At 39.6% G+C, this 23,988-nt stretch overlaps 4 protein-coding genes across 7 annotated transcripts; 3 read left to right on the top strand and 1 right to left on the bottom strand.

Annotated features, from left to right (window-relative positions):
- Positions 1-1,115: 1,115 nt before the first annotated feature.
- Positions 1,116-3,095, bottom strand: LOC111343779 (uncharacterized). Of its 3 annotated transcripts, none has more exons than XM_088755125.1 (5): positions 2,476-3,095; positions 2,135-2,290; positions 1,932-2,062; positions 1,771-1,827; positions 1,116-1,526 (listed from the first exon to the last, which is right to left on the bottom strand). In XM_088755125.1, exons 1-5 carry the CDS (start codon positions 2,883-2,885, stop codon positions 1,519-1,521), a joined length of 762 nt encoding a protein of 253 aa, XP_088611251.1. In that variant the 5' UTR covers positions 2,886-3,095; the 3' UTR covers positions 1,116-1,518. The 3 variants fall into 3 exon arrangements, with proteins under 3 accessions (XP_088611251.1, XP_088611249.1, XP_088611250.1); XM_088755123.1 differs by having other exon boundaries at positions 1,775-1,827; XM_088755124.1 differs by having other exon boundaries at positions 1,771-2,062; positions 2,476-3,094.
- A 4,067-nt stretch (positions 3,096-7,162) lies between these two features.
- Positions 7,163-9,966, top strand: LOC111343788 (uncharacterized). Its single transcript, XM_022950979.2, has 2 exons — positions 7,163-7,825; positions 9,221-9,966. Exons 1-2 carry the CDS (start codon positions 7,268-7,270, stop codon positions 9,491-9,493), a joined length of 831 nt encoding a protein of 276 aa, XP_022806714.2. The 5' UTR covers positions 7,163-7,267; the 3' UTR covers positions 9,494-9,966.
- A 3,560-nt stretch (positions 9,967-13,526) lies between these two features.
- On the top strand, positions 13,527-18,766 carry LOC111343783 (sulfotransferase 1B1). The gene is made up of 4 exons (XM_022950974.2): positions 13,527-13,916; positions 14,788-15,141; positions 15,861-15,955; positions 16,658-18,766. The coding sequence occupies exons 1-4, from the start codon at positions 13,736-13,738 to the stop codon at positions 16,934-16,936; spliced, it is 909 nt and encodes a 302-aa protein (XP_022806709.2). The 5' UTR covers positions 13,527-13,735; the 3' UTR covers positions 16,937-18,766.
- A 137-nt stretch (positions 18,767-18,903) lies between these two features.
- On the top strand, positions 18,904-23,606 carry LOC111343782 (amine sulfotransferase). Of its 2 annotated transcripts, none has more exons than XM_022950973.2 (4): positions 18,904-19,448; positions 19,656-20,000; positions 20,333-20,424; positions 22,705-23,606. In XM_022950973.2, exons 1-4 carry the CDS (start codon positions 19,139-19,141, stop codon positions 22,981-22,983), a joined length of 1,026 nt encoding a protein of 341 aa, XP_022806708.1. In that variant the 5' UTR covers positions 18,904-19,138; the 3' UTR covers positions 22,984-23,606. The 2 variants fall into 2 exon arrangements, with proteins under 2 accessions (XP_022806708.1, XP_022806707.1); XM_022950972.2 differs by having other exon boundaries at positions 20,330-20,424.
- The last annotated feature ends 382 nt before the right edge of the window (positions 23,607-23,988 follow it).

Here is a 23,988-nt window from a genome sequence, read left to right as displayed (position 1 = left end):
CGAAGCTATGACGATCGAGTAATTAAAAGTTATTATGCAATAAAGTAAAGGAAAAGTGAAATTTACTTTTACTTAACACTGTTCGATTTCTCTCAAAAGCATTAAGCAAGAGGAGATATTTCACTTTTCAAACAAGTCTACCATTGGCTGGTAACTTTAATGCTCACAGGCTTGTGCAGGTCGGAAACAACTTAGATCCTCCAGTGTAACCGACCCTCGTTCGGACGACGCCATCAACGCATCCAAACTGAGCCTCGGGGAACCAAAATCAGCTCATTCTCTTCTTTCACATCCCCATAATCCCTTGCGCCTTGGGGGGTAACCAGTCTGACAACAAAGCTAAGGACGCCATATCTGTTTGCAAAACTCTTATATATCATCGTAATTTACATGGGAAAAAACGACTTTTGCTGTGCTCCAAGCTGCTCAAATAATCGGAAAAGAAACCCAAATCTCAAGTTTTACAGAATTCCGAAAGAATCTAAGCGAAGAAATGCTTGGTTAAATAGAATTCGCCGACAAGATTTTTCACCAACAGACAACACTCGATTGTGCTCAGCTTACTTCGTCGGAGGAGAAAAGTCCGATGATCCAGCACATTCGGCTTACAATCCATCCATATTTGAGTTCAAGAGGGAATTGAAAGTCGAAAGACCAGAACAAGTCAAAAAACAAACAAAGATGACTTCTTTGCAATTGAAACTCTAAAACTAAAGCGCAAACGAGTCTGTGTAAGTACTTCACGATGACTTTGATAAGTGTTTTTGTTTGAGCTTTTATACTTGAAACACTATTTCCAATATATCTTTTTATCATTTTCTCAGGTATCGGGGGAAAGTAGGGGTCGCCCAAGAAAATCATTCAAATCTGTTGATGATCATGAAATATGGGGAGCTTGTTTACCAATAGAACACCCATTGAAAGAGCATGACTACTGCAAGTCGCAGGTGGATCCCAAGTCAAGAGAATTAAGCGATGACATTTTGCAAGAGCTCACTTCTTTGCAGAGCAAAGTGAGCGAACTTGAGCACGAAAATCAAAAGCTACGTGAAAAATGTCTTTTATTGGATCAAATTAAGCTAGGCAATGACAAATCTCATTTTTGGACTAGTCTCCCTAACTATGACACCTTCAAAGCATTATTTAACTATTTAAATGCTGTTGGTGTAGACAAAAAAAAAATGTTGGAGAGGATCTGAAATGGCTTTACGTGACTGTCAGTTAGGAAACAAACCAGGGCCATCATCCAAGCTGCCATTGGAGGAGGAGTTGTTCATGGTCGCTGTTAGATTAAGAGTAGGACTTACACTGCCAGATCTGGCATTGAGATTTGGAATCAGTGAAGCAAGTGTCAGCGAAAATTTTTCTGCATGGATTAATCTGCTGTATTTCCACTTAGAAGATCTCTGCCAAATGCCTGACTATGAGGAATGTGGAAAGGCAATTCAGTTCTCATCATTCCCTGACCTCAAAGTTATTGTGGATTGTACTGAAATCTTTACCCAGAAACCCTCCTCATTAAAGGCCTGCAAAGAAGTATACTCAAATTACAAGAGTCATACAACCTTTAAGTTTCTAGTGGCAATAAATGCACATGGAGCAATTGTTTATGTGTCTCGAGCATGGGGAGGCAGGACATCAGACAAATACGTCACAGCAAGCAGTGCAGAATTTATTGCTACCCTAAAGGCAGGGGATGAATTAATGGCTGACAGAGGATTTGATATCAATGAAGCAATGGAAGAAAAAGGAGTGTGGGTGGTTCTTTACCTACTTTGGCCTTATAAAAGTTAATATCCTCTACAATGACAGGTTCAACTTTGGCACCTGTAAAATGGGCAAAAGAGAAATGTATTTGAAAAATAGAAAATAAATCCCGACATATAATAGAATAATAATCCACAATATTATAAAGCTAATTTTCAGGATACCTTTACGATCTGACCATGAACAAGGCAGATCAGTACAGGTGGGGTCAGGTGGAAGATGCTGTTTTCCCTCAGCTACTACATCACACAGGGTAAAGAGAATAGCTCCCACATGGCTACAGTCCCCTCTCAACCTAGAAAACAAATGCTACATTTAAGTAATCAATTTCATTTGACATTTTTTTAAATAAATACAGCCAGCTTACCCAATTGTGCATGTGCATTGGCAAAACACTGGTTTGCTTGATTGGGTTTCCAGTACAACGTACATCACTTTGCTTCCCTCCTGATCAGTTGAGAATGACGGGTTGCAGATTCCTCTAAGAGCCCAAAGACTTGGGAAATCGGGAAGCAAATGAACTCTAAAGCACAAAACAGTAAAGGATAGGTCAAAACTATAATGAGACAGAATAAAGACAAAGTTTCAATTTATCTAAAATGTTGAAATTTAACTTTGAAGACGGGTTTATTTTCTTAGACATGCTATTATGTCTTACTTGAAGTGTAGTTGCAATGTTTTATAATCAAACATAAAACACAGACTTACTTGACAGAATGTACATCTTGCTTGTGCTCCCATGCACGAAGTGTCTTATACTTTCGCACAGTTTGCTCTTCATAACCAACTCCAATTAAATATGACTTGACCATTGACTCATCCATGAGCATTGGTATGCCTGTTAAGTCTTTCATCCGTTCTTTTTGCTTCTGTAGATAAGCTATGGTTGGTAAAGTCCAGCAAGCTGACTGATTCTCGGTCTTTGTAGCGGTCGTGGATGATGTTGACAGATTTAAAGCGTTGCAAACAATGTTTACGAGCGCTTTCTTCCCGATATTTTTCTCAAAATCTACAGAGAGAGCTCTACAAACCTCCTTAAGCTTTGGTTTCGTGAATTTAGAAGCATCTTTATAACAATTTGGTAGCTTTAAATCCGTTTGTTTGGTTGGAGCCGCCATTTTGCTTGTAACTAGGGCTCCAAAGTTACCCCCCAAAGCGCAAGGTATTTTGGGTAATGTGAAAAAGGAGAATGGCAAAAGTTGCCGTCAGTGTTTCGCCATCTGCCATGTCTTCAGGAGGTGGCCTCACAGTTTCAATCGCACTGCCAAGTGTATTCCCTGTCTTGATGAATGAAACCGACCAGAATGAACTAAGAACTGCTGACAGAAGTGCAGTGATGATGTCATGAGAAGGCTCGTTCCAGATTCTTTGTTATTGTTGAGAGGTCTACCTTAACAGGGGACTGGGGCCCGTTTCTCGAAAGTCCCGGTAACTTTACTGCCCGAAGCCCGAAGCCATGTTTTAAAATCAAAATTTAAATGATAGGAAAGCAGATTCTGGCACTCAAACAAGTCCTTTCTTAATTTCTTTAGCTGATTTTTTTATTGTATCGTTTTCAAAACTTTTGAAATCCCCATCTTGAACGAAAACGGAACAGCCTTATGGGCCCATTAACTTAACGCAACTTTCAATAAACGGGCCCCAAGGGCTAAAGAACAAAAAGGACTGGTTTGTGTGCCAGAACCTCCTATCCTATCCTTTAAATTTTGATTTTAAAACATGGCTTCTGGGCATGAATAGATTGTGTTAGTAAATCCAGGAAAGTTGCTTGACAGTACACCCAAAAGTTGCTCTGACTAAAGTGCTCAAAAATAAAAGTTGCCACCCAAATTTCAAATGTTTCTTATTTTTGAGAGTCATTTGTTCTAGATTACTACTCAAAACATGACGTTGTATGTGTAAATGTGTAATTTGTTGTGGTCAACATAATATCAACCTAAGTAATAATAGAAAGTATTTTCTAATGACGTTTTGGATAGTCTTTAACGCGATCCCAAGCGCATGTTGTTTCAGTTCCTTTCCCTGAGGACAAGGTCGAGCTATCGCTTCTCGTTGTTTGTATATGTCTTCATTGACATGAATTTTGCGCTTTCTGGAAATTGAATCTCTTGCGGGACTATTATTATATATATATATATATATTATATATATCATTTTGCTGCGGGGAAGGTCACAAACAAGGCCTTGAAGCCCTCCAAAACCTGGCTGCCAGAATAATCGCAAGAACTGTGCGCAGAAACCCGGCAATGGACGTTTTGAAATGGCCCACGCTGGAGGAGCGCCCTCGTAAATCTGTTTTTAAACTTGTTAACAAATCCCTGCAAAGTCAATGTTTCCAATAATTTAAAGGATATTTTAAACGTAATAATACAATCTACGCACGCGCCACTAGACAAAGCAACCTTTTACATCCGCCTGCTGCGGACTGAGATCGCAAAACGATCTTTCGATTACTATGGCTGCACTCTTTTTAACGAACTATGTTGATGATGTTTCGTATTTATTTACTCCTAAATCTTTTATTTGTACATATTTTTCTATCTATACTATTATCAGTATCAGCGTAATGCATATGTATACTATAATTTTTGGTACATTGTTCAGGGCTCCCATTGATAACAGACAGCTTTTTGAATCTGAAGGGGCTACCCTAAGCGGTATAAATCAATAAAGGTTCTGCTTCTATTGAGAGTTGCCCTAGCGGCTATAGCGGAGGCGCGGTGGTCTTATGGTTGGTGCGCTCGACTCCGGATCGAGTGGTCCGAGTTCAAGCCCCGGCCGGGACATTGTGTTGTGTTCTTAGGCAAGACACTTTTCTCTCACAATGCCTCTCTTTCCCCAGGTGTTTAAATGGGTACCGGCAATTTAATACTGGGGGTAACCCTGCGATGGACTGGCGTCCCATCCAGGGGGGAGTGGAAACCGGAGTTAAGCACCCACCTAATGGGCCACTGGGCTCGTAAACAGACTTTACCTTTACCAGCGGCTATAGTGACCTCAATAGGGTCAACATCTGTATTAATTTCATTTTCCTCGTCAGACATTTCAGCTTCGCATGTTGTCTCACACGCGCGGGAAGCTCTATTGTTGAAGCGAATAACCGCTGGATGTAAGAGCCTGTTAGATAGATAGCTGCTGTCCAGTTTGTTAGCGCACGTGTTATTTTATAATTTGTAAGAACTTACGACATCCTTAGTTTTGACCAGTGTTAATAAAAAAACCTTTGATAAAGACCATTTTGATGGTTTGGTCAGTTATTAACCATTTGTTGACCTAAAAGTTACCAAGGAAGGCAAAAGTTGCTCTAGGTTGCTGACAGTTGCTCGCAATACAAAAAGTTGCTGAAAACGCTAAAAGTTGCTCAAAAGTTGCAATCTATTTATGCCTAATGGCTTGGGGCCCGGGAATTTTGAGCAACTTAATTTTCTTCCTTGACTTCTTCTAGCCCGATTTTTTCCGGCACGACTTTACTTTTATCACCGAAAGACTCAACGCTAGAATAAATTCGGCGGGTTACCGCTAACCGATCGCAAAGCTAAATTGGGTAAATTTACTCCATCAAATTATGCATACTGGGCTTTTCTTGTAAGCAATTTTAATTTCTAGAAAATAAAACAGTCGTCAATCGAGGATAAAATATTTGTGATGACTTCTACTACACTGTGACAGGCTCACTGTCTCGCCAATGTAGACGAAGAAGTGAATTCAGACGTGACTAACTCACACGTCCACATCTGCATGATTGGTTCATTTTCTGGTTTAAATCTCTTCCTACTGACTAGAATAATCACTTTGACTATGTTTCTTTTTGTACCGTCAGAAAACTGCCTAACTTTACTTTACTGTGTTCACACGAGACGACTTCGGTCAATTCGTCACTACAACAAACTCGTCACCACAAAACTCGCCACCACTCAGATTCAAAGTGCCACCGGTGGCGGGCGATTTGACTCAAACGTTATGTGAAGGCTATCGTGTTAAACTTACATCATGTGTAGCGTCTCAATTGTGGAACGTTAAACGAAATAAAACATACGTATGATGCACGATTCTTCGCAGTAGATAGCGCTATTTATGCAATAGCGAAAATCAGACCTGACAAAAATCAGGCTTGTACGGGATTCGAACCACTGACCGCTGCGATACTAGTGCAGCGCTCCATCAATTAAGCTAACAAGCCAACAGGGAGCAGGCCGTTAAGTTGATTCGTAATAAACCCATGATGATAAATCATTGTATCTGAATGACATGTTGATATCACGAAGATTGCGAACAGCGAAACCAAGGTGATATTCGCCGAGTGATTTTCGCCAAGGGATTTTCGCGGATGTTAATGAAATCTATGAAACTTACATCAAATAGGGGCTAGATGTAGAAGTATATTGCGATGATAAAAGTGCGTACGAATACAGCGAAGTTTACACAAACGGACAGGGCGTATTTTCTTTGTTTTAATATCTCAAAAATTCCCGGGAAAGGATGTCTCGGAACCCTCCAGAATGTCGCGTCCCCGGCCATCGTCAATTCATGCCTTCGGCCCTCAAACGCGTTTTTTAGCTAAAAGATTTTAGGATGCAGAATTCTTGTTGTATAATAAGAAGGTGTAACTTTTGACGAGGGCTTGAGAAAACAAATTTCCCGGTGCAAATTATCAGGATTTAAGTCGGACATCCGTTTTCTTGTCTGACACAGTGTCCGGTAAAAGTCGATAGAAACGCTTGAATGGGAATCAGTCACGATATTGGCAAGAAATTGACGTTACTTGTACGAAGTTCTCCACCGTTTCCAGGTGATGAACGCTATTTTACGAGAGAACACAGAACATTCCAGGAAAGTTGACTCATGAAGTTACAATTGCTTGTAACTATCTGGCAGGCAATTTCCGGCATAGCTGAGTTGTTGGAATTATGTTTTTGTGTTAGACAGAAAAAGAAGCCTTGGTCGTGATTAGTCAGAAAATGACATAAATTTGTATCCAATTGTTTCCAACTTGTTGTGGCAAAAATGATTAGTTTGATTAGACGAAATATTTACAGCCAGGAGAGCTATGTATTTATCCAAACTTTTCAAAACGATTGACGGAGCCATAAAAGGAGAGAATACTTTTGAAACATTGAACACCTCTCAGAAATCAGCTGAAGTCATATCGCGCATGTGCACTAATTGTAAAGTCACGCATTAATACATCCGTCACATTAATAGCTTAGTTAAGCAATTTTCACAAATTGGTAAAAGTATCTAAATTTAGCCCACTTCGGAGTTCAATACCAGTAGTTTATTGAAAGCGTTGAACTCGATCAAGAGTTTCATTTTGCAACAGAATAGGCCGCGGAAACTAAAAAGGAACGCTTGCTATTGGAGACAGTATGTCACGAAATTGATTGCTGCTCGACCAGAAGTAATTGCCACTCCCACAACTGAAGCCACTTAAAACCAGGCTATGCGCTTCAAAGCTTCTACAGTGATCCACATTCTCCGTTGACTCGTAAGTAAATTCAACATGTTCGGTATAATCACCGGAGGAACCCGAGGTCTGGGTTTTGATGCTGCTAATGAAATGGCAAGCAATGGCTACACCCATTTGATTCTTACGTACAACTCCAACACAGAACGCGCCGACCAGGCCAAGAAGACCTTGGAGGAGAGATATGGAGTCAAGGTTTTTCTCGTGAAAGGAGACCTTGTTAGACCTGAGGCCGTCGATGCAATCTTTGATTGCGTGGAGAAGAATTTCGGAAATGAGCTTAATGCTTTGATACACAACGCTGGAGCTGCAATTGGTGTGTCATCAGTAGCGGAAACCGAAGCAGCTAAGAAAGCGGCCGCGAGCTACAAAGAAACCATTGGCTTTGGAAAATTTGATGATTTCGCCACCTACGATTACTTCCAAGAGATTTATCCAAAGTGCTTTATCCGAATGGTCGAAAGAGCGATCAAAGTCATGGAAGATGGTAAAGGGTACATCTTGGCGATATCTACCCATGGCTCCAACTGCATGCAGACAGTGAAACCAGGATACGCAATAACAACTCAAGCCAAAGGCGGCTTAGAATTACTGGTAAGCTTATAAGGTGTACAACTACAGGATACATTGTCTTTATTGTAAGACTTTGAAGCTATGCCTTTCTTACTAATGCTGAATGATTTAACGATACTTAGCGAATTTATTCGCTTAGAAATCTTCGGATTTTTTTGGATGTTTTTGGTTCAGTAAGATGATACGCACCTGCATTCCTTAGTTGCCCATGACTTTGACAACAATTTATGCCGTTCTAATTACTCACCATTAAAGATTCTACGGTTCGCTTATTTACAAAAAACTAATTCCTCTTTTCTTGATTACAAAATTCCACGTAAGAATATTTTTTCGTCTGGAAAATAGCATGTCCTTTTCCATAAAACTACCGTAACAAACGAGATCTAATAACTCTTTTCAACACTTACACCCTCGGACAATATTATGGGTCATACAATGGTAAGGCTGTCATCGCTGTCAGTTTAAAAAAAACATTGTTCAATTACTCTTAGTTTAAATGAAAAATAGAGGTCACTGTTTAACATTTGTTAAGAGGTAGAGACGCTGACCTTGATTCTCCCGTAAGGATTCGTATTACAAGGCTTGCGTGATTAGATGCTCTTTCCCAGAGATACAGAGAAGTGACTGATGAGCCAAACTATGCGGTGTTTGCAGGCGACAAGCGTTGTGCATACTCTGTTCAAGTGCTTCGGACGCTTTGAGAGAACAAGTTGGGACAGAACCTTTCTTTTCTATTTTACGTTTGGGACTGATCGTGAGAGAAATGCGTACATTTAAAATACTGAAAGAATCAACGCTAATTCATGACAAATAAGTGTGCCAGTCATTAATTTCCGTTTGTGTTCCACGGTAAAGAAACGAAAAAAGACATTCCAGTGTCAAACCGCAGCGAAATCAGTGCCTCCCAGGGTTAGTGAAGCACCCTCGGATTTAAAAATAAGCTTACCAAGATTTAGTGCGATAACCATAAGGTCTTGCCGTATATTTTTCGACATTTTTTAACGACGAGGTGAGCATGCGCATCATCATAGCTAAACGCCCGAGATCTTTCTTGTCAGTACCATATTTGATGTAAGCACGCGCATTATGATAGCTAAACGCTCGACATCTTTCTGGTCACTACCATATGTTACGAGAAGAGCCAGGCTCGTGTCATCCCTTAGCATCGGCTAAATTGCACTGTAGGGACGAGAACGGTCTTCGCAAATTCAGAAAATTTGACCTAGTCAAAGAAAGAAGAAAAAGTCAGAGGTAAACCTAACCGGAATACTAATGATAACGGAGAAAATTTAAAAGGATCGTAAAAGAAGAGTTAAAAATGTACTGACGCGACTAATTTTCCATTTACAAAAGGTGAAATAGTTCAAATAATTCTAGGACTTTATGTACTTATATTCCATGATCTGATCAATACAGGTGCGGTATTACGCCCAAGCTCTGGCGCCCCGCGGGATCACCGTTAACGCCATCATTCCTGGGTACATCTTATCTGACGCTTGGCATCATTTGACTGCAAGCAAGGGTGGGATTGAAAGCGAGGCTGTTAAGGGCATGATTCAAAGATCTCCCATGAAGCGATTTGGGGAAGGTCGTGAGTTTGGGCACGTGACTGCTTTTCTGTGTTCTCCCAAGGCATCATTCATCACAGGGGTGTCATTACCAGTAGATGGAGGGCTCCATCTTCAGTAAAATGCGTTGGACTTCATACAAACATAACCTGAATTTTTGTTCGTTTCAAGTGAATAATAGGAGGTTAAAGTGGTTTGGACATGAAGTAGGAAACTCAACTAGTCTTGAGCTCAGGACCAAAACAGCTAAATCGAAAATAAGTGTTCTCCAGAAAAAAAAAAAAAAACCAACAGCAAATAAACAAATTTCTCAAGAAAAGTGAAGACAGAAGACAAATTTTGAGTTTAATTGTCATGTAAAGAGATATGTTAACATTTATCAATGACAAGCGAAGGACAAAGACGAATCTGCGTCTTCCAAGAAATACAATAACTTTTTTATAATCGTCGGCGAGGATTCGTTTGTTCGAGACAAATGCTAATATCTCTCTTCAGTTGATTATTAACATCTTATACTGTCTTGCGCTCTTTAATGTTTGTTATTTTGAAATTTTAGCCCTGTTTTCATTTGCCATTAAAGCTTCTTGTACTTGATGAATCTTACTCCCGATTTGCTTCGTTCCCAGACTTTCCGCGGCTCTCATTCCATTCACCTGAGTAAGGAATTTAGGGCATAACTTCGATAAACATTAAGATAAACAGAGGATTGACATGATGTTTCTCATCGTTTCTTTTGATCTATTGGTTAAACTATGTGTTTTTCAGTGTTTTCCTTTTCCCACGGGACTGGTTGTGGTATGAATTCCCCCTTTCCGACTTTCGTCTTCAAAACGGCCAATAGGAATAAAGGAAATGTATTCTACTCCAGAAAAAATTTTTAATGCGGCTCGCCTTGTTGGTTATTTATATTTTTCCAGTGCTGGGGATCATATCACATACGGGACTTGTATATGGGGCGTATAAGTACAACAATTACAGGCCTAATTGCGGGCCTCCTTTTCTTCAGCTTCAAACTACAAAGATTTTCCCCTTCTGTATCCCTTCCACAAACTGTGGTATAAATTGGATCATTCTTTAAGCTAGGGGTTACGTTGCGAGTTTTCCCACAACTTTGCTGGGAATTAATTAAGATTTCTTGATTTCATGTAAGTTGATTTAGCTGCGGCCATAAGAGTGGCCAAAATATGCCGGAGTATTGGTTTTATCTTGTAATTCCAGCCAACATCAGCCTCCGCAGAGAAACTTAGCGGGTTATTTAGTTTAAGCGGGCAGAAAGCAAAAAGGACTGAATTTATCACAAGTATCCAATGGAAACCTAGAGTAAAAAAGAGGATGGAAACCTTTAGTAAAAACTGGAGCACGGTTATTGAATTTCTAGCCTTCTGATTGGCTGAACGGGGCCAGGTAATAAGCTTGTAACCTTGCTCTAAGCTAATAACCAATCGGCTCCGACAAATAGGGTCAATGAATTCGTAAGAGAGGTAATAAAAAAAATACTGTGAGCGGGCCGTGAAACAGTGGTGGAAAAAAATTATTTTGTTTGAAACGATGGCGGAAAGATTTCCTGACGTAACGCGAAAGAAATGGAAGAATTAAAAAAAACGCAGAAAATGCAACGTCAAGAAAAGCACACAGGCTTGTAAAAATCTGTAAAATTTTCTTTGTTCATTAATCACTTTTCAGCTTTGGAAATGAATTAAACTGAAATTAAAGTGTTTTTGGTTTGCAAGCATGGAACTAGTTTTCCCTATTTTGACATAGCCTACAAAATACAATGGAGAAATAAGTTTTGGATTACAGCCTCCGGCCGAAATTCTACTAATCTTGACGTGTAGCCCTTCGAGCACTATCGAGACTATCGTTGCACATTGCTGTCATGCTTCCTTCTCAACACTTGAAAATTTCATAAATACTGTAGCCACCTTTTCCCACATTTTCTTCATATGAGAGAAGTACTTTTAATTATAATTTATCGTGCGACACTCAACGTGCCATGGTCCATATGGGAAATAACAAAGAAAGGAACAGTTCAATCTCGATTTTCTCTTGCCATGAATTTTAAATCTGTTGCCGGTAAAACAAGTTAGTTGAACAACGACGAGCTCAGCTGCAGTAACGTCGACTAAATATTGACTTTTTTGCTGACTTCGGCAAAATATCATGTGTACTAACTTTGGTCGTAAAATTGCAGTTGGTCTCTTGATTTATGTGGAATAAATCCAGTGGAATTAGGTTGGTGATAGCCATGTTAGTCCTGTCGAAGAGCATGCATTTCGACAATTATCTCCAAGAAAGAATACGTACTTACTTCTGAGAGAGAGGGCTGAGGGGGAAACTGAATGCTCGGCTCGAGGTCATAAAAAACTGTCTGAGAGAATAAAATTTTCCTGCGGGCTTGATCAAACTCAGAAAACCGCCTCCCAGTTAGCTCAATGGATAGAGCGCTGGGCTGTTGTGCGGGAGATCGAGGGTTCGAGCCCCGGCCGGACCAATACTCAAGGTCTTTAAAATGAATTGAGAAGAATATGCTACCTTTCTATAACATGAAGAATTGGTTACCTATTCTAGTCTTCTCGGATAGGGACGAATAAATTGAGGTCCCGTCTCCTGCAGGGTTAGGGGTAGGAGACGTTAATTTCTCACGAACGAGATTACAGTGGGATGCATGTCCTCCCCTGGGGTGGGATGGGTGAATTGAGGGCCGCAATTAAAAAACTGTAACAGGTTATTGCGTTTCCCTCTTTAAATAAATTAAAGTAAAGTAAAGTATAGTAAAGCAGTTTACCGTATGACTACCGCTCTTTCTCTCTTTTCCTTTCCTTTCTCACCTCTCACCTTGGGGGGGTGGGGGGTGGGGGCCGTACGGCATTTTCCAGTCATCTGTATCCATTAAAAGTCGTAATGGTGGAAAGGAATGCTGTGTAGGCTTAGGAGATTGAGAAAGTTTCCCTCCTGGGGAGAGTGGCGACTAACAAGCAGGAGATTCACCTGGAGTGCCAGGAAGTTCTGGTGGCAAAGGTAGTAGTGATAATGATAGGGCAGAAGGAGGAGGAGGTGGCTTCTTTTCGTCTAAAGGTAAAGGAGGCTGTGACTCCTCACCCGGAAGAGGGGGTGCCATTAGTTCATTCAAATTAGGAAGCAGAATGGCTGATATTGATCCACTTTGAGCTGGCTTCTTGGCTTCTTCGCATTCTTTTTCAACTCTACATGACGTCAAATTTGTTTCCTTTGCGGTGCCATTCACCAGGGAATCTTTTACACCAGGTTCTAAATTTTGTTTTCTTTGTTGATGACATCCTTCACTGAATTCTTGCACACACCGTCTACAGTATTAAATCTGCTTTTTCCTTTAAATAAATAATCCCCGGTAATCGACATTTTTTCTCTAGAGTCTCGGTTTACAGACTTGTCATCTGCTTATTATAATCATTTATCTACTTCTACTAATTTTTTTTTTTATTTATCGTTTTTTATCTAATTGGGACTATCAAAGATACGTAAATATATAAAATAAAATTGTGAATTTATATTGCGTGTCCATTATTGAACAATTATTCGCCGAAGGCGTGGTGAATATTTTTTAATAATCCCCGCGACAAAGTCATGGGGATTATTTAACATTAAAACCCATCAATATTTTGCGCGCGCACGATCAGTCAAAAAGCATCACGTGACTGAATATCCCTCAACTAAAACTGGGGAGATATCCGAGGATGTACCCCAAGTGGCATTTCCCGTTATATTGCAATTGTTTTTATTACTCGTACCGAGATAAGCAGCCAGGTACCACTAGAATTAAACAGTTTTATCTAATTCAATCAACAGAAACTTCCTATCTTTCTTTTGAAAGGTGCAACGACAAACTTCTTGTGCTTTTCGGACTTTGGACTTCTATCGCGTTTATCACTTCTTTCATAACATTGACAAAACGCGAGGCAGTGATTTTGACATTTAGAGCTCCTGCTGCTATCATCTCGCGCGAGGTGATTTTAGTGAGAGATTTGGCACTGCGTTTACGTGAAACGGCAAACGTCAGCTTGCCCTTTCACGTTTCACGTAAATTTGCGTGAACTGTGCTACTTTCTTGATACATGTATATGTCACCTATTGTAGTCCTTGACTTTCATTTAAATATTAGTTTAAAATGAACGTATAATGAGCTTAACCATTTTCCCAGTTTTAGTTTTCCTTTAGTTAATGGCCACATTTTCCTCTATCATGAACAATCCACAGTCCTAATATCGCATTTCTGTGCCATTCTTGATTTTCTTGAGAGACCTAATCCGCTCTCCCCAGATTTTGCTCTTACATTGTAAACTTGTCGTTCGTGCGTAGCTAAAGTGCAAAAGAGTATTTCAAAATCATGGCCAGCTTTCCAGTCATTCAAAGAAGAGAAGGGGAATGGAAGTCGCGAAACTTCGTTGAAGTCTTGGGAGTGAAAATTCCATCTTATTTCACAAACAATCCACAATTACTTAGCGACTTCATCTCAGATTTCCACCCAAAGACGGACGATGTTTTTGTAGCGTCTTATCCAAAGTCAGGTAAGGAGCTGAAAACGAGATATTTTATCGTGCTCTGTACATTTTGAGGACAAGATATCCAAGTTATCCCACACTTCATAAGGCATACAGTTCTTTGATAATAGAAAACGACGGGTCTACCTTTACGACTATCACGCCATCTCGCTATCGCGCTATCAGTATAGTCTCCTTCGCAACCGTCGTTTGGTCTTGTCACGCAGCGCGTTCTCTGTCTTAAGAAAATGGTTAAAATGATAATGAGAGGAAATGCTAATAGTGATATAAATGTGGGAGTTTCCTTCGCAGTGGTGTGTGTTCAAATGCTATTCAATGTTCCTCCTTACTTCCCCCTTAATTTAACCCCCAGGAAACAGTGGCTTACATGGTAGGGGAAAGAGTACGGTGCATGACGAGACCAAAAAAGGTTGCAAAGAAGAGTACTATCAGTAAAATTGATCACAGATGTGAGCAGTTGTTCCTTGGTTGGAGAGGCTGTGGGGGGGTGGGGTGGGGGATGTTGGCCTCTTGCAATACACTTGACTGAAGAGACAGTTGCACTAATGAGACTATCATCTCCATGCTATCGTATTTATGTACTCTTATTATCACTTTATTCATTTCTTTTGTTAGCTTTTGTAAATCCCAACTAGTGAACTGTTATTAGGGACTCATCTTAACATGTCTCGTCAAATTAATATGAGTAATTCAGTTTTTCACAAAAGCACGTTTTGTTATCAGCTAGTTTTAAAAAAATGTGTTTCAATATCCCCCAGCCTTGTAAACATTTCCATTCATAATGATAAAAGCCCACTCTTATATCCTATTGGCATAGCTCTGCACAATAATAAATTGTTTTATCTAAGATAAAATGAACTTGCTTTTGTTTGCCTAGGCACAACTTGGGTGCAAGAGATTGTTTGGCAGATCTATAATGGAGGAGAAGTGAACAGTGACTCAATTTCTAAAAGAATTACATTCCTAGATACTTTAACTTCACCACTATTTCCAAGACAAGTTTCAGAAATCGACTCTTTGCCAAGCCCTCGCATTTTTAAGACACACTTACCATACAAGATTGTTCCCAAAGGTGCCAGCAACAACACCACTTGTAAATACATTTACATTGCCCGCAATCCTAAAGATGTGGCAGTGTCATACTTCAAATTCATTACAAGCTCAAAGTTGATTGGAAATGGATATAGTGGACCCTGGGAATTTTGTGCCAAGTTGTTCATTGAAGGAAATGGTAAATTGAAGAGAACTGAAGGTTTTGTTTTAATCAAAGAGAGTTGTTGTTCATGTTTTTCTTTACTGTGCAATCCAATTCTTACCACTGAACTACTGAGAACTGACTGATGATCCAGGGTGCTACTGGGCTCATATCTGAACCTCAAGATTGTGATTGTTGAAGAGAATTATGTAGCACATATGTCTTACTTTTTTTTTTGCCACCTAGTGACTCAGTCCAGAAATTTTCTGTATCCTGTTTTGCAGCCTTTGTATTCCAGATCACTTTTATGTCTTGGTGCTCAATGAACAGATTTAGAGTAATTGTTTACACCAGTTTTCTTCCATTTGGATTTTATTTGCCCTTCTGCACCCCCCCCCCCCCTTAAAAAAAATTACATTTGGACAATTAAAGAACACAGGGAGGGAGGCAGGAAAACATTGTTAGACACACCCTGCATATTTATCTTTAGATTTGAATGGTGGACTACTCTTTAGGTTTTTTACTATTTCATCACCAGGAGTGACCAAAAAGAAATATTGATACTTTTTCAAGCAGCTATTTACGGCAGAAATTTTATACATACATCTTTGGAGTGGAGAGCTCATGGGAAGGTATTTAGTAACCTCCCCCTAAGAGTTTTGACTCACGTTGTAAGTCACTAGCATAAAAGTGGATCTACAGCTTTTTTTTTCACTTTGACACAGCTGAGAACCATTTCTTTATGTTATAATCAGTTGGTTTTAACCATTGGAATGACCATGTTCTGGGCTGGTGGGAGCAGAAACATGAACCTAACATCTTGTTTCTCAAATATGAAGATATGCACGAGGTTTGTATAAGTCTCTTAAATTCTAGGCTAGTTCATGTAGTTTGTTTCTTAGTTTAAGGAACCAATTGAAAAAACCTGATTCAAGACCCAGCTATCAAAGTGGCAATTAAGTTCAAAAACAGTGTACAATTTGACAGGATGAACTAAAGTAAGACATGTCAAGCTAGATCTTCTTTTGTCTTTAAATGTCCTCATAAAGAAAACAAACGACCAAAATTGAATATGAGTCAACTGTAACTCTTTCAAGTCTTGACTATATACTTTCAGTTTTCATGTGTATGATTTCTGATGAATTACATTTTTTATAACCACGACACATACAGTGATACAGTACATGACTTTGCTACTCTCCATTCACTTGCTCACCCATCGACCCACCTCACGCCACCCTATCCCACTGCTTTGTGTCCTTTCTGCCTGTTCGTACTGTGGCATATTGTTTACGTTCTGTGGTCCTAATATGGTAAAGTGACGGTAAATAGCGGAATAGTACATCTACATGATTATAACTACATTAAACTATACACAATATTCTGTGTTGTGTCGGTCTCCTGGGTTAATACTCTATTCTACATCTAGGGCGTATGATTTCTCAGACATTTCTCCGAAGATTCTCCTGTTTGGCTCAATTTATTCGTTGCTACACTTATTTTAACAACTTGCTTAAACTTGTTATAACAATTGTGATGAAATCTGCTTTAGGATCTTCTTTCCCATGTGCGACTAATCGCCAACTTCCTCAACAAGCCGCTCTCAGAGGATGTCCTCTGTCTCATTGCTGAACAGTGCAGTTTCAGTGGAATGAAGAAAAATGCTTCAAGTTACGCGATTCAGAGCAATGATGATGGGACTTTACTGCTGCGAAAAGGCGTGGTAGGAGACTCGAAGAATTACTTTACTCCAGAGCTAAATGAGAGATTTGAGAAGGAAGTGCTGGCAAAATTACAGGGGAGCGGATTGGAGTTCGAATTTGAGTTATAATCTCTATGAAAATTCCATGTTTTTTCTAAACAATTTTACAAGTGATCGTTGTAGCAGACACTTGTCGAGAACGTGGGAAACTCGTCTCGTTCGCGTGTGCTGATCCTAAGTCACTCGCGCCCACGTAAATCGCGCGCCTTCTTCGACCAATATATGTGAATTAGTATTAACCAAGCGTGAGGTCAAGATGGTTGGGATTGGCTGGGATTGGCCGAGTTTTTTGTTTGCATTTTTAAAGAATGAAGATAATATCCAACCATCTTGACCGAACAAGTTTGATTAACAAAGGACTCAAAAATATTTCGCTTCATTTAAGAATTAAGAATGACTTGTTTACTTCGCGAACCAGGAAAAGCCAACTGCGTTTGTAGCACAACAAACTCACGTTTTTGTTTTCCTCGTTTTGATAATCTTCTGCCACGTTTCCATCGCCGAAATTGTCCAAGAATTACGAATGTAGTTCTAATTCTAGTTTTTTCCATGCGCGGCATTTATGCGGGCAGTCCCAAGCGGGCGAAATGGCCCGTCTTGCCCGCTCGGGTAGCCAATCTGAACACAAGATTCGCTTCATCCTACTCACGGGCAGTGCGAGCGATGTAAGAAGGACTTTAAGCGAACCACGACGGCGACGGCAACGAGGACGTCTAAAAACAAAAGATATAATTGGCAGAACAATAGCTTAGCGGATGCATTTTAAAACTTAGTACATTTCTTAGCCGTCCTTTGCAAAACAACAACGTGAAATCACCAAAATTTGCGTCATCTGCGAACCAAAACTACAACGGCAAATTATTCTAATTTCCATCGGAACTCAACGCCACTTTTATACGATATGTCGAGGTAGAGTTGTGGCGCTGTATGAGGTGGTAAACACATGCAGCCATTTTCGAAATTCTAACAGTAAAAGTAGAAATTCATTTTTTAAATCAACATCTTCCTAGGCGTGCCATCCAGACTGCTCAAGGTCCCTAATAACAGCTACATGTATTCGCAGCCCATGATATGTGCTGCAAGGTAATTGCGGTTACATTTCAGGGACCACCTGGTTTCCTCATGAAAACCCTCTCAAAAGCACGCGACGCTGTACATAATTGATTATTTCTTTAAACAATTTCATTGGAGTTCTGCACAAGTGCAGTGCTGACTAATACTTACCTTAAACTAATATCGTGATGTCTCTGAATTTTATAAGCTTCTAGCTTTCTCCACGCGTCATTCATAGAACGAGGAATGATGTTCATATTTTCACGTTTTCACGAGAAATACTCGCGTTCATAGAATGTAATGTAAAATGTGAGTTTTTTGTCTGTGGGATTAATTACGATAATCTGTCTTGAGTTATTTATTCATCACGGCATACAGTTAAATTTCAGCGTCTTGAAGGTGGTGTTACCTATAGGCTTTGACTCAGGGTTTTCATGCTCAAAGAACAAGGAATGTACAATTCCCTGACTTAGATTATTATTCACAGCGTATTATTATTCACAGCGTACAGCGTACCGACGAGGAATGCACAGCACGCTGTCTTTGTTGTCACGGCGACCTCGTAGCCAGCACGTTCAAATTGCTGCGCCAACTTGAATGTATGTGTCCATTGAATAAATTTAATTATTTTTTATTAATTTTTTTTGGGGGTGTACCGCGTAACCGGCTACGTGGAATTTACTTCGAATGGCGGGGTATACTGCGGTGGAGCCCTAGCATTTTAGTTGTTGGCAATTATGTCGGTAATTGTAATGTGGCAACTTTCAGTAATTATTGATAGATTTCTTGTAAATCACAAGTAATGGTTTGTGTTAAATGAATAAATAAAATTAAAGTAACTTAAAATGTTATTGCGAATCAGTACACTGAACAAGCCACTTCCTTAAAGTCGATAAAATATAAGATATGCATGGTTCGATGGCCATGGATGTTAAATTTTTGTGTGACTATGAAGCTAGCGACCACATCTGCATTAACTGATCGAGAGAGCTCCAAGCCTTCGTTCAAGATGAGCCTTTTTTTTTCATCAGAGAATTCTTGACTTTCACCCACGTGACACCACACTTGATAACGGTTGCTATCCGCCATTAGTGTGCCCCTCAAGCGTAAACAAACAAAGAGATGCATAGTACTTTTACTGAATATGGTTCATTGTATAGTGGTTGTATGTACTTCTGAAAGCGGAAAATTCGTCGTGGCTGTCATAAAATATACATAATGAATTGTATACATAATGAAGTAGGTGTTTTCATCGAAATTTTGCCGAAACGTCAAACGAACGACGCTTCGCGTTTCAAATATTTCTGTAACTCTGTTTCGGTGGAATCTGTGGACAGCATGGCGACTTGCCCAATCATACAGGAACGTGAAGGGGAATGGACCTCCAATGAAATGATTGAAGTCCTGAGCTTTAGAATTCCAGCTTTTTTCTTGTCTGGTTCTGAAAGCCCCCAGGTGCTGTGCGACTTCATCACAAATTTTCAGACGAAACCTGACGATGTATTTATTGTCAGCTACCCCAAGTCAGGTGGGCAAAACTTTTAATTGCACGTGACGCGGAGCTCGGAAAGATTTCTGGATTTCCTAATAATCCCATAATATTCTTGAAAGAGACTTTCTTTGTCAACTTAAAGTATCTTGTATTTTTCGCCATTGTTTCTTTTATCCAAGAACTGTAAACACAATAAAGCGACACATTTGTCTTTGACTACGATTTCTCGATATATTTTGTTAGGGACTACTTGGGTTCAAGAAATTGTGTGGCAGATTTACCACAATGGCGAAATCAGTAAAAAAGTCCTGGGAGATCGCGTCTTGTTTATAGAGAAAGCTTTATTACCAGAATCAACTCATCTTGATATTACAACTATGCCAAGCCCTCGTCTGTTCAAGAGCCACCTGCCCTATGATGCGATCCCTAAGGGTACAGACGACGCCAAGACACCATGTAAATATATCTACGTCGCGCGCAACCCCAAGGATGCTGCAGTCTCAAGCTATAAATTCATGGCTAGCTTCGGCACAAACGGAATGAATGCTCCATGGGAATTTTATGCGAAACTGTTTATCGAGGGTAAAAGTAAGTACATGAACTGTGTTTTGATCGTGGGGGTGATCCGTGGCCAGGGTTAGTCACGTAACCAACTAAGTACTTTGCTGATTTTCCCACAGAAAGGGCTCATGTCTCTGTTCTATTTGTCAACAGAGAAATCATTCTACAATCAGTTTGATGGAGTTTTCTCTTTTTTATTTCTTTTTTCTTCAATTTTTCATCCCGGGGCTTAAGTAGTAAACAAAATTCTTTGTATCCAGCTGGGACTATCTACGATGGATATTGGTTACGCGTTAAACTTTTGTCTTGCCGTTCAGTTTGAATGCTTATGAGGTGAATAAATTCCGTTTAATCAGCAGTTTATAACAAATGGAATGATCATGTTCTTAGTTGGTGGAAGCACAGACATGATCCCAACGTTCTTTTCCTTAAATATGAAGACCTGAAGAAGGTAAAATATTCTCCTTACTTCTGTATGGTATTAAACCACAGAGTCTTCGAACTTAAATCTATTCTAGCTCATTAACTCGCTATTGTCGCACATTTTCTTTTACACATTGAGATTATCAATATTACATTGGTTGACCCCAAACAACCACATCTAGTCTAAGGCGAGTCGGTGTTTAGGATTACGATTAGAGATATACCTAACGAAACTTTCTAAACCAAATTGGATCATTGTTGGGAAATACTTAAGATTGAGCAAATTTACCACTAAGAAATAGTTCGAAAAGGAAATAATTCGGCAAAAACTCAGATATTTAACTATTATTATCCAAATATACCCGTAGAGTACAAATAAAGCCCAAGACGAGTACAAATATCACGCGGTATTTGTACTCTAGAGAACCGGCTAGACAGGTTTTCTTGCATCGTGCAAGCGACGAATTGGATTGGAGCTAAAAAAGAAATGGCTGACAATTTTGAATAATTTTTCTGATGACGAAGAGTCAGAATGGCTGGCGAATACTGATCCAAGTTTATTAGACAGACTGAAGGAAGATAAGCATGCAGCTGGACGACAATGTAATTTCATGATTTATCGAAGAAAATAGAAACAGCAACACGATGTTCCGCTTCGCATACTTCTGTCACGCACACCCAGTAAATAAATATCCACGAAATCCGCCCGCACTGAAGATAACAATTTGGCGTGTTGGATAACAAATAACTTATTAGACGTATTGGTGTGTCGTATTGCTGAGTAGTTTTACTAGTTATTTGTATTTTGACTCACCTTACGGGCCCGTTAAAATACGGCACAACTCCTGAGAACACTCATCGATACCCCACAACAAAACTTCTAATAAGATATATATAAATTCACTAAGTGTCGGTGGCTAATGGTGAATATTTGCCGAACCGCGAAACGGCGATGTTAATATCCGCCGCTAACCAGCGACCTTGAGACCTTGAGTTGACATAGCTCCAAAAGATGATTTTAATTCATTTATTCCTGCAACGATTAAAATATTTTCGGGCGCAAATCCCGTTGCTCGAAAGTGAACAGCAAAGGATATTCAGAGTTTGAGTACCAGAGCGCGCCTTTAATGCCATCCACCGTTTTGGTATGTCTTATACAGTCCAACTTTGTACTAAGCGGTCAACTACGGAGAACAGCGGGGTGACTGAATAACATCGATTAAGGTAGATAAAAATAGATTAAATGTTACTTGAAAGATTATACTTAATTTTGTCTGAGTGGTTCCGTTTAAACTGACTGTTTACTACCGATGGAAGCATTATAAAGAGGCCATTGTGTGATAACGATCGCTTAACGGAGGTGACCGCTTAATACAGGGTGACCGCTTTGTACGCTGCTGCTTAATACAGATTCGACGAACAGCTATTAGCATTAGATCCATCAAAGTTTTTGGAAGTTTAGTCGTTTGGTTTGTTGTCAAAAGAGCAAGTCAAATAAAAAAATTAGTGAAAAAAGTTTTGATGTTATCGCGCCGCACGGAACTCTGGGACTGAGGTGCACGAAAAGCACATGTACTACTTTATGCGCGCTACAATCCCAGAGTTCCGCGCGGTCTGCTAACATTTTTCTTTTTGACTTGCGCAATGGATTTCACCGAAAAAAAGGGTCTTCTCGTAGTCTCAAATATTAGCTACATCAGGCATGAAATTGAATAATACTTTATAGTATACAGAGTTTATAGGTAAAACATTGGCGTCGATGAAGAGATGATAGTTTCTTTCAGTGATGTATTTGAAGCGCAGGGCTTTTTTTCATAGAGTTAAGATATTGTTCAAATGTGTCTGACTGGCTATAACTGTGTATGCTTTAGGGGATGATCATGCTCAGAGTTGAGTTCAAGTCATTTAGAGTCTGTGCCCCAGGCCGGATCAACACTCATGGTCCAAAAATACTGAATTGAGGAGAATGTGCTGCCTTTGCTATGACATCTGCAAATGGTTAGACGTTCTTGGCTTCACGGATAAGGACGAAAGACCTTAAGCCCCGTCTCCAACATTTTCTTTGTGCTGAAGGATGTTAAGGAGCTCACGCACTTCTCGCAAAGAGTAGGGAACGTTGCTCCAAGTGTTTTGGTCTAGCCTTGTTTCCAAAAAATTCCAAAATTGGGGGAACCTGCAAAATTGCCTTTCAAAAATGATAAGCTGCTCAATGCAGTTTGACCAAAGTCCCTCGCAAAATTTTTTTTAAGCGCAATAGACCATATTCATAGCTTTATGATCAATATTATCCTTATGAATTATTTTGTAGGATCTTCAGTCCAACGTTCGCATAATTTCCGAATTTCTCAACAAGTCGCTGTCAGAGGAAGTCATTAATCTTATAACGGAACAGTGCACTTTCAAAGGAATGATGAAGAATGTTCAAAGCTTCCTGTTGGGAGGCAAGGTAGAGGGACCAAAGTTTCTTCGCAAGGGTATGGTCGGTAACTGGAAGGAACACTTCACCCCAGAGTTAGACGAGAGATTTGAGAAGGAAGTATTGGAAAAATTGAAAGGATCTGGATTAGAGTTTGACTTTGAATTGTGACATACCATTTTCTGCAATGTTATGTTCACTGTTTTGAAGAAAATTGATCGTTTTTGAAGTTTTTTATTTATTTATAAAAACATCATCTGAGACTTGGAAAGCGAAGCTACTCGCACCAATTAGTTGGTGCAGGTTATATTGCTTTACTCGATCAGATTGCACTGGTTACATTTCTCGCACCAGATGCACTGGTTATTGTTAAATTATTCCGGTTGCGGTTTTATTAGGGTGTAGTTCAAACGATAGTACACACGTTAAATTTCCAAAAACTGCATTTACTGCAGGAATCCCTAAAGAACAAAAACACCTGCCTCGAGGACCTAGCCCCAGAGCAAATGGGCAGAGACGTGATAAATCGGTTTGCTTTCGTTTGTACAGTCACATGATTGTCTTGGATATATTGCTGAAACCAATCAGATTGTTTCGGGTTTATTGCTGACAGCAACCACATCGTGTGGGGTGCGTTTCTGGCAGCAATCAGATATATTAATTTTTTTTGCTAGGACAAATCAGACCACCTCATTAGAGTTTGTTGCATTTGTAAAGGCAACGTTTTTTATTGTGTAGTGTGTTTTCTATTGTGTATTAAAACAAGACTAAATTGTTGTCGCGGTTTTCTTGCACTGGGTGTGATTTTCTTTTCTTTAGAGAGAGATCATTTTATCGTTTAAATCAGCAAATTATGTAGATCCGAAGTTGTAATCTTATCAGTTTTTGCCGTAGGTGACACTATGAAAGACAGTAAACATCTCAAAACAGTTTCACACAATGGTATCCACCGACGCATAACTGAAACAAAACTTTTCCTCGCGGATATGTCTCAATACACGTGATCTGCTCATCATGTAGGCTTTGAGGAAAATCCTTCAAAAATAGAGCATGTTATTGTTTGAATCAGCGACTTATGTCAAAATGCGAAGCGAGTAAGTTGTGAAATTAAATATGATACCTTGAGTTATTTATTTTCCTGTTATTATGGAACGGTGGATCGGTGAAATGACGAGA

The sequence above is a fragment of the Stylophora pistillata genome, chromosome 3 (genome assembly GCF_964205215.1).
Source record: "Stylophora pistillata chromosome 3, jaStyPist1.2, whole genome shotgun sequence".
NCBI lineage: Eukaryota > Metazoa > Cnidaria > Anthozoa > Scleractinia > Pocilloporidae > Stylophora > Stylophora pistillata.
This window is presented reverse-complemented; position numbering and strand designations above follow the sequence as displayed.

What these genes read in the sequence shown, in the direction of transcription:
- LOC111343779 (XM_088755123.1), bottom strand. Translation starts at nt 2,885, where the DNA reads ATGGCGGCTCCAACCAAACAAACGGATTTAAAGCTACCAAATTGTTAT. An exon ending in CAAGATGTACATTCTGTCAA is followed by an intron (nt 2,291 to 2,475) that starts GTAAGTCTGTGT and finishes TTTGTGCTTTAG; the next exon opens with AGTTCATTTGCTTCCCGATT. An exon ending in CAATGCACATGCACAATTGG is followed by an intron (nt 2,063 to 2,134) that starts GTAAGCTGGCTG and finishes TTTGTTTTCTAG; the next exon opens with GTTGAGAGGGGACTGTAGCC.
- LOC111343782 (XM_022950972.2), top strand. Translation starts at nt 19,139, where the DNA reads ATGAATTGTATACATAATGAAGTAGGTGTTTTCATCGAAATTTTGCCG. An exon ending in ACTGTTTATCGAGGGTAAAA is followed by an intron (nt 20,001 to 20,329) that starts GTAAGTACATGA and finishes CCGTTTAATCAG; the next exon opens with CAGTTTATAACAAATGGAAT. An exon ending in AATATGAAGACCTGAAGAAG is followed by an intron (nt 20,425 to 22,704) that starts GTAAAATATTCT and finishes ATTATTTTGTAG; the next exon opens with GATCTTCAGTCCAACGTTCG.
- LOC111343783 (XM_022950974.2), top strand. Translation starts at nt 13,736, where the DNA reads ATGGCCAGCTTTCCAGTCATTCAAAGAAGAGAAGGGGAATGGAAGTCG. An exon ending in AGCGTCTTATCCAAAGTCAG is followed by an intron (nt 13,917 to 14,787) that starts GTAAGGAGCTGA and finishes TTGTTTGCCTAG; the next exon opens with GCACAACTTGGGTGCAAGAG. An exon ending in AATATGAAGATATGCACGAG is followed by an intron (nt 15,956 to 16,657) that starts GTTTGTATAAGT and finishes AATCTGCTTTAG; the next exon opens with GATCTTCTTTCCCATGTGCG.
- LOC111343788 (XM_022950979.2), top strand. Translation starts at nt 7,268, where the DNA reads ATGTTCGGTATAATCACCGGAGGAACCCGAGGTCTGGGTTTTGATGCT. An exon ending in AAGGCGGCTTAGAATTACTG is followed by an intron (nt 7,826 to 9,220) that starts GTAAGCTTATAA and finishes TGATCAATACAG; the next exon opens with GTGCGGTATTACGCCCAAGC.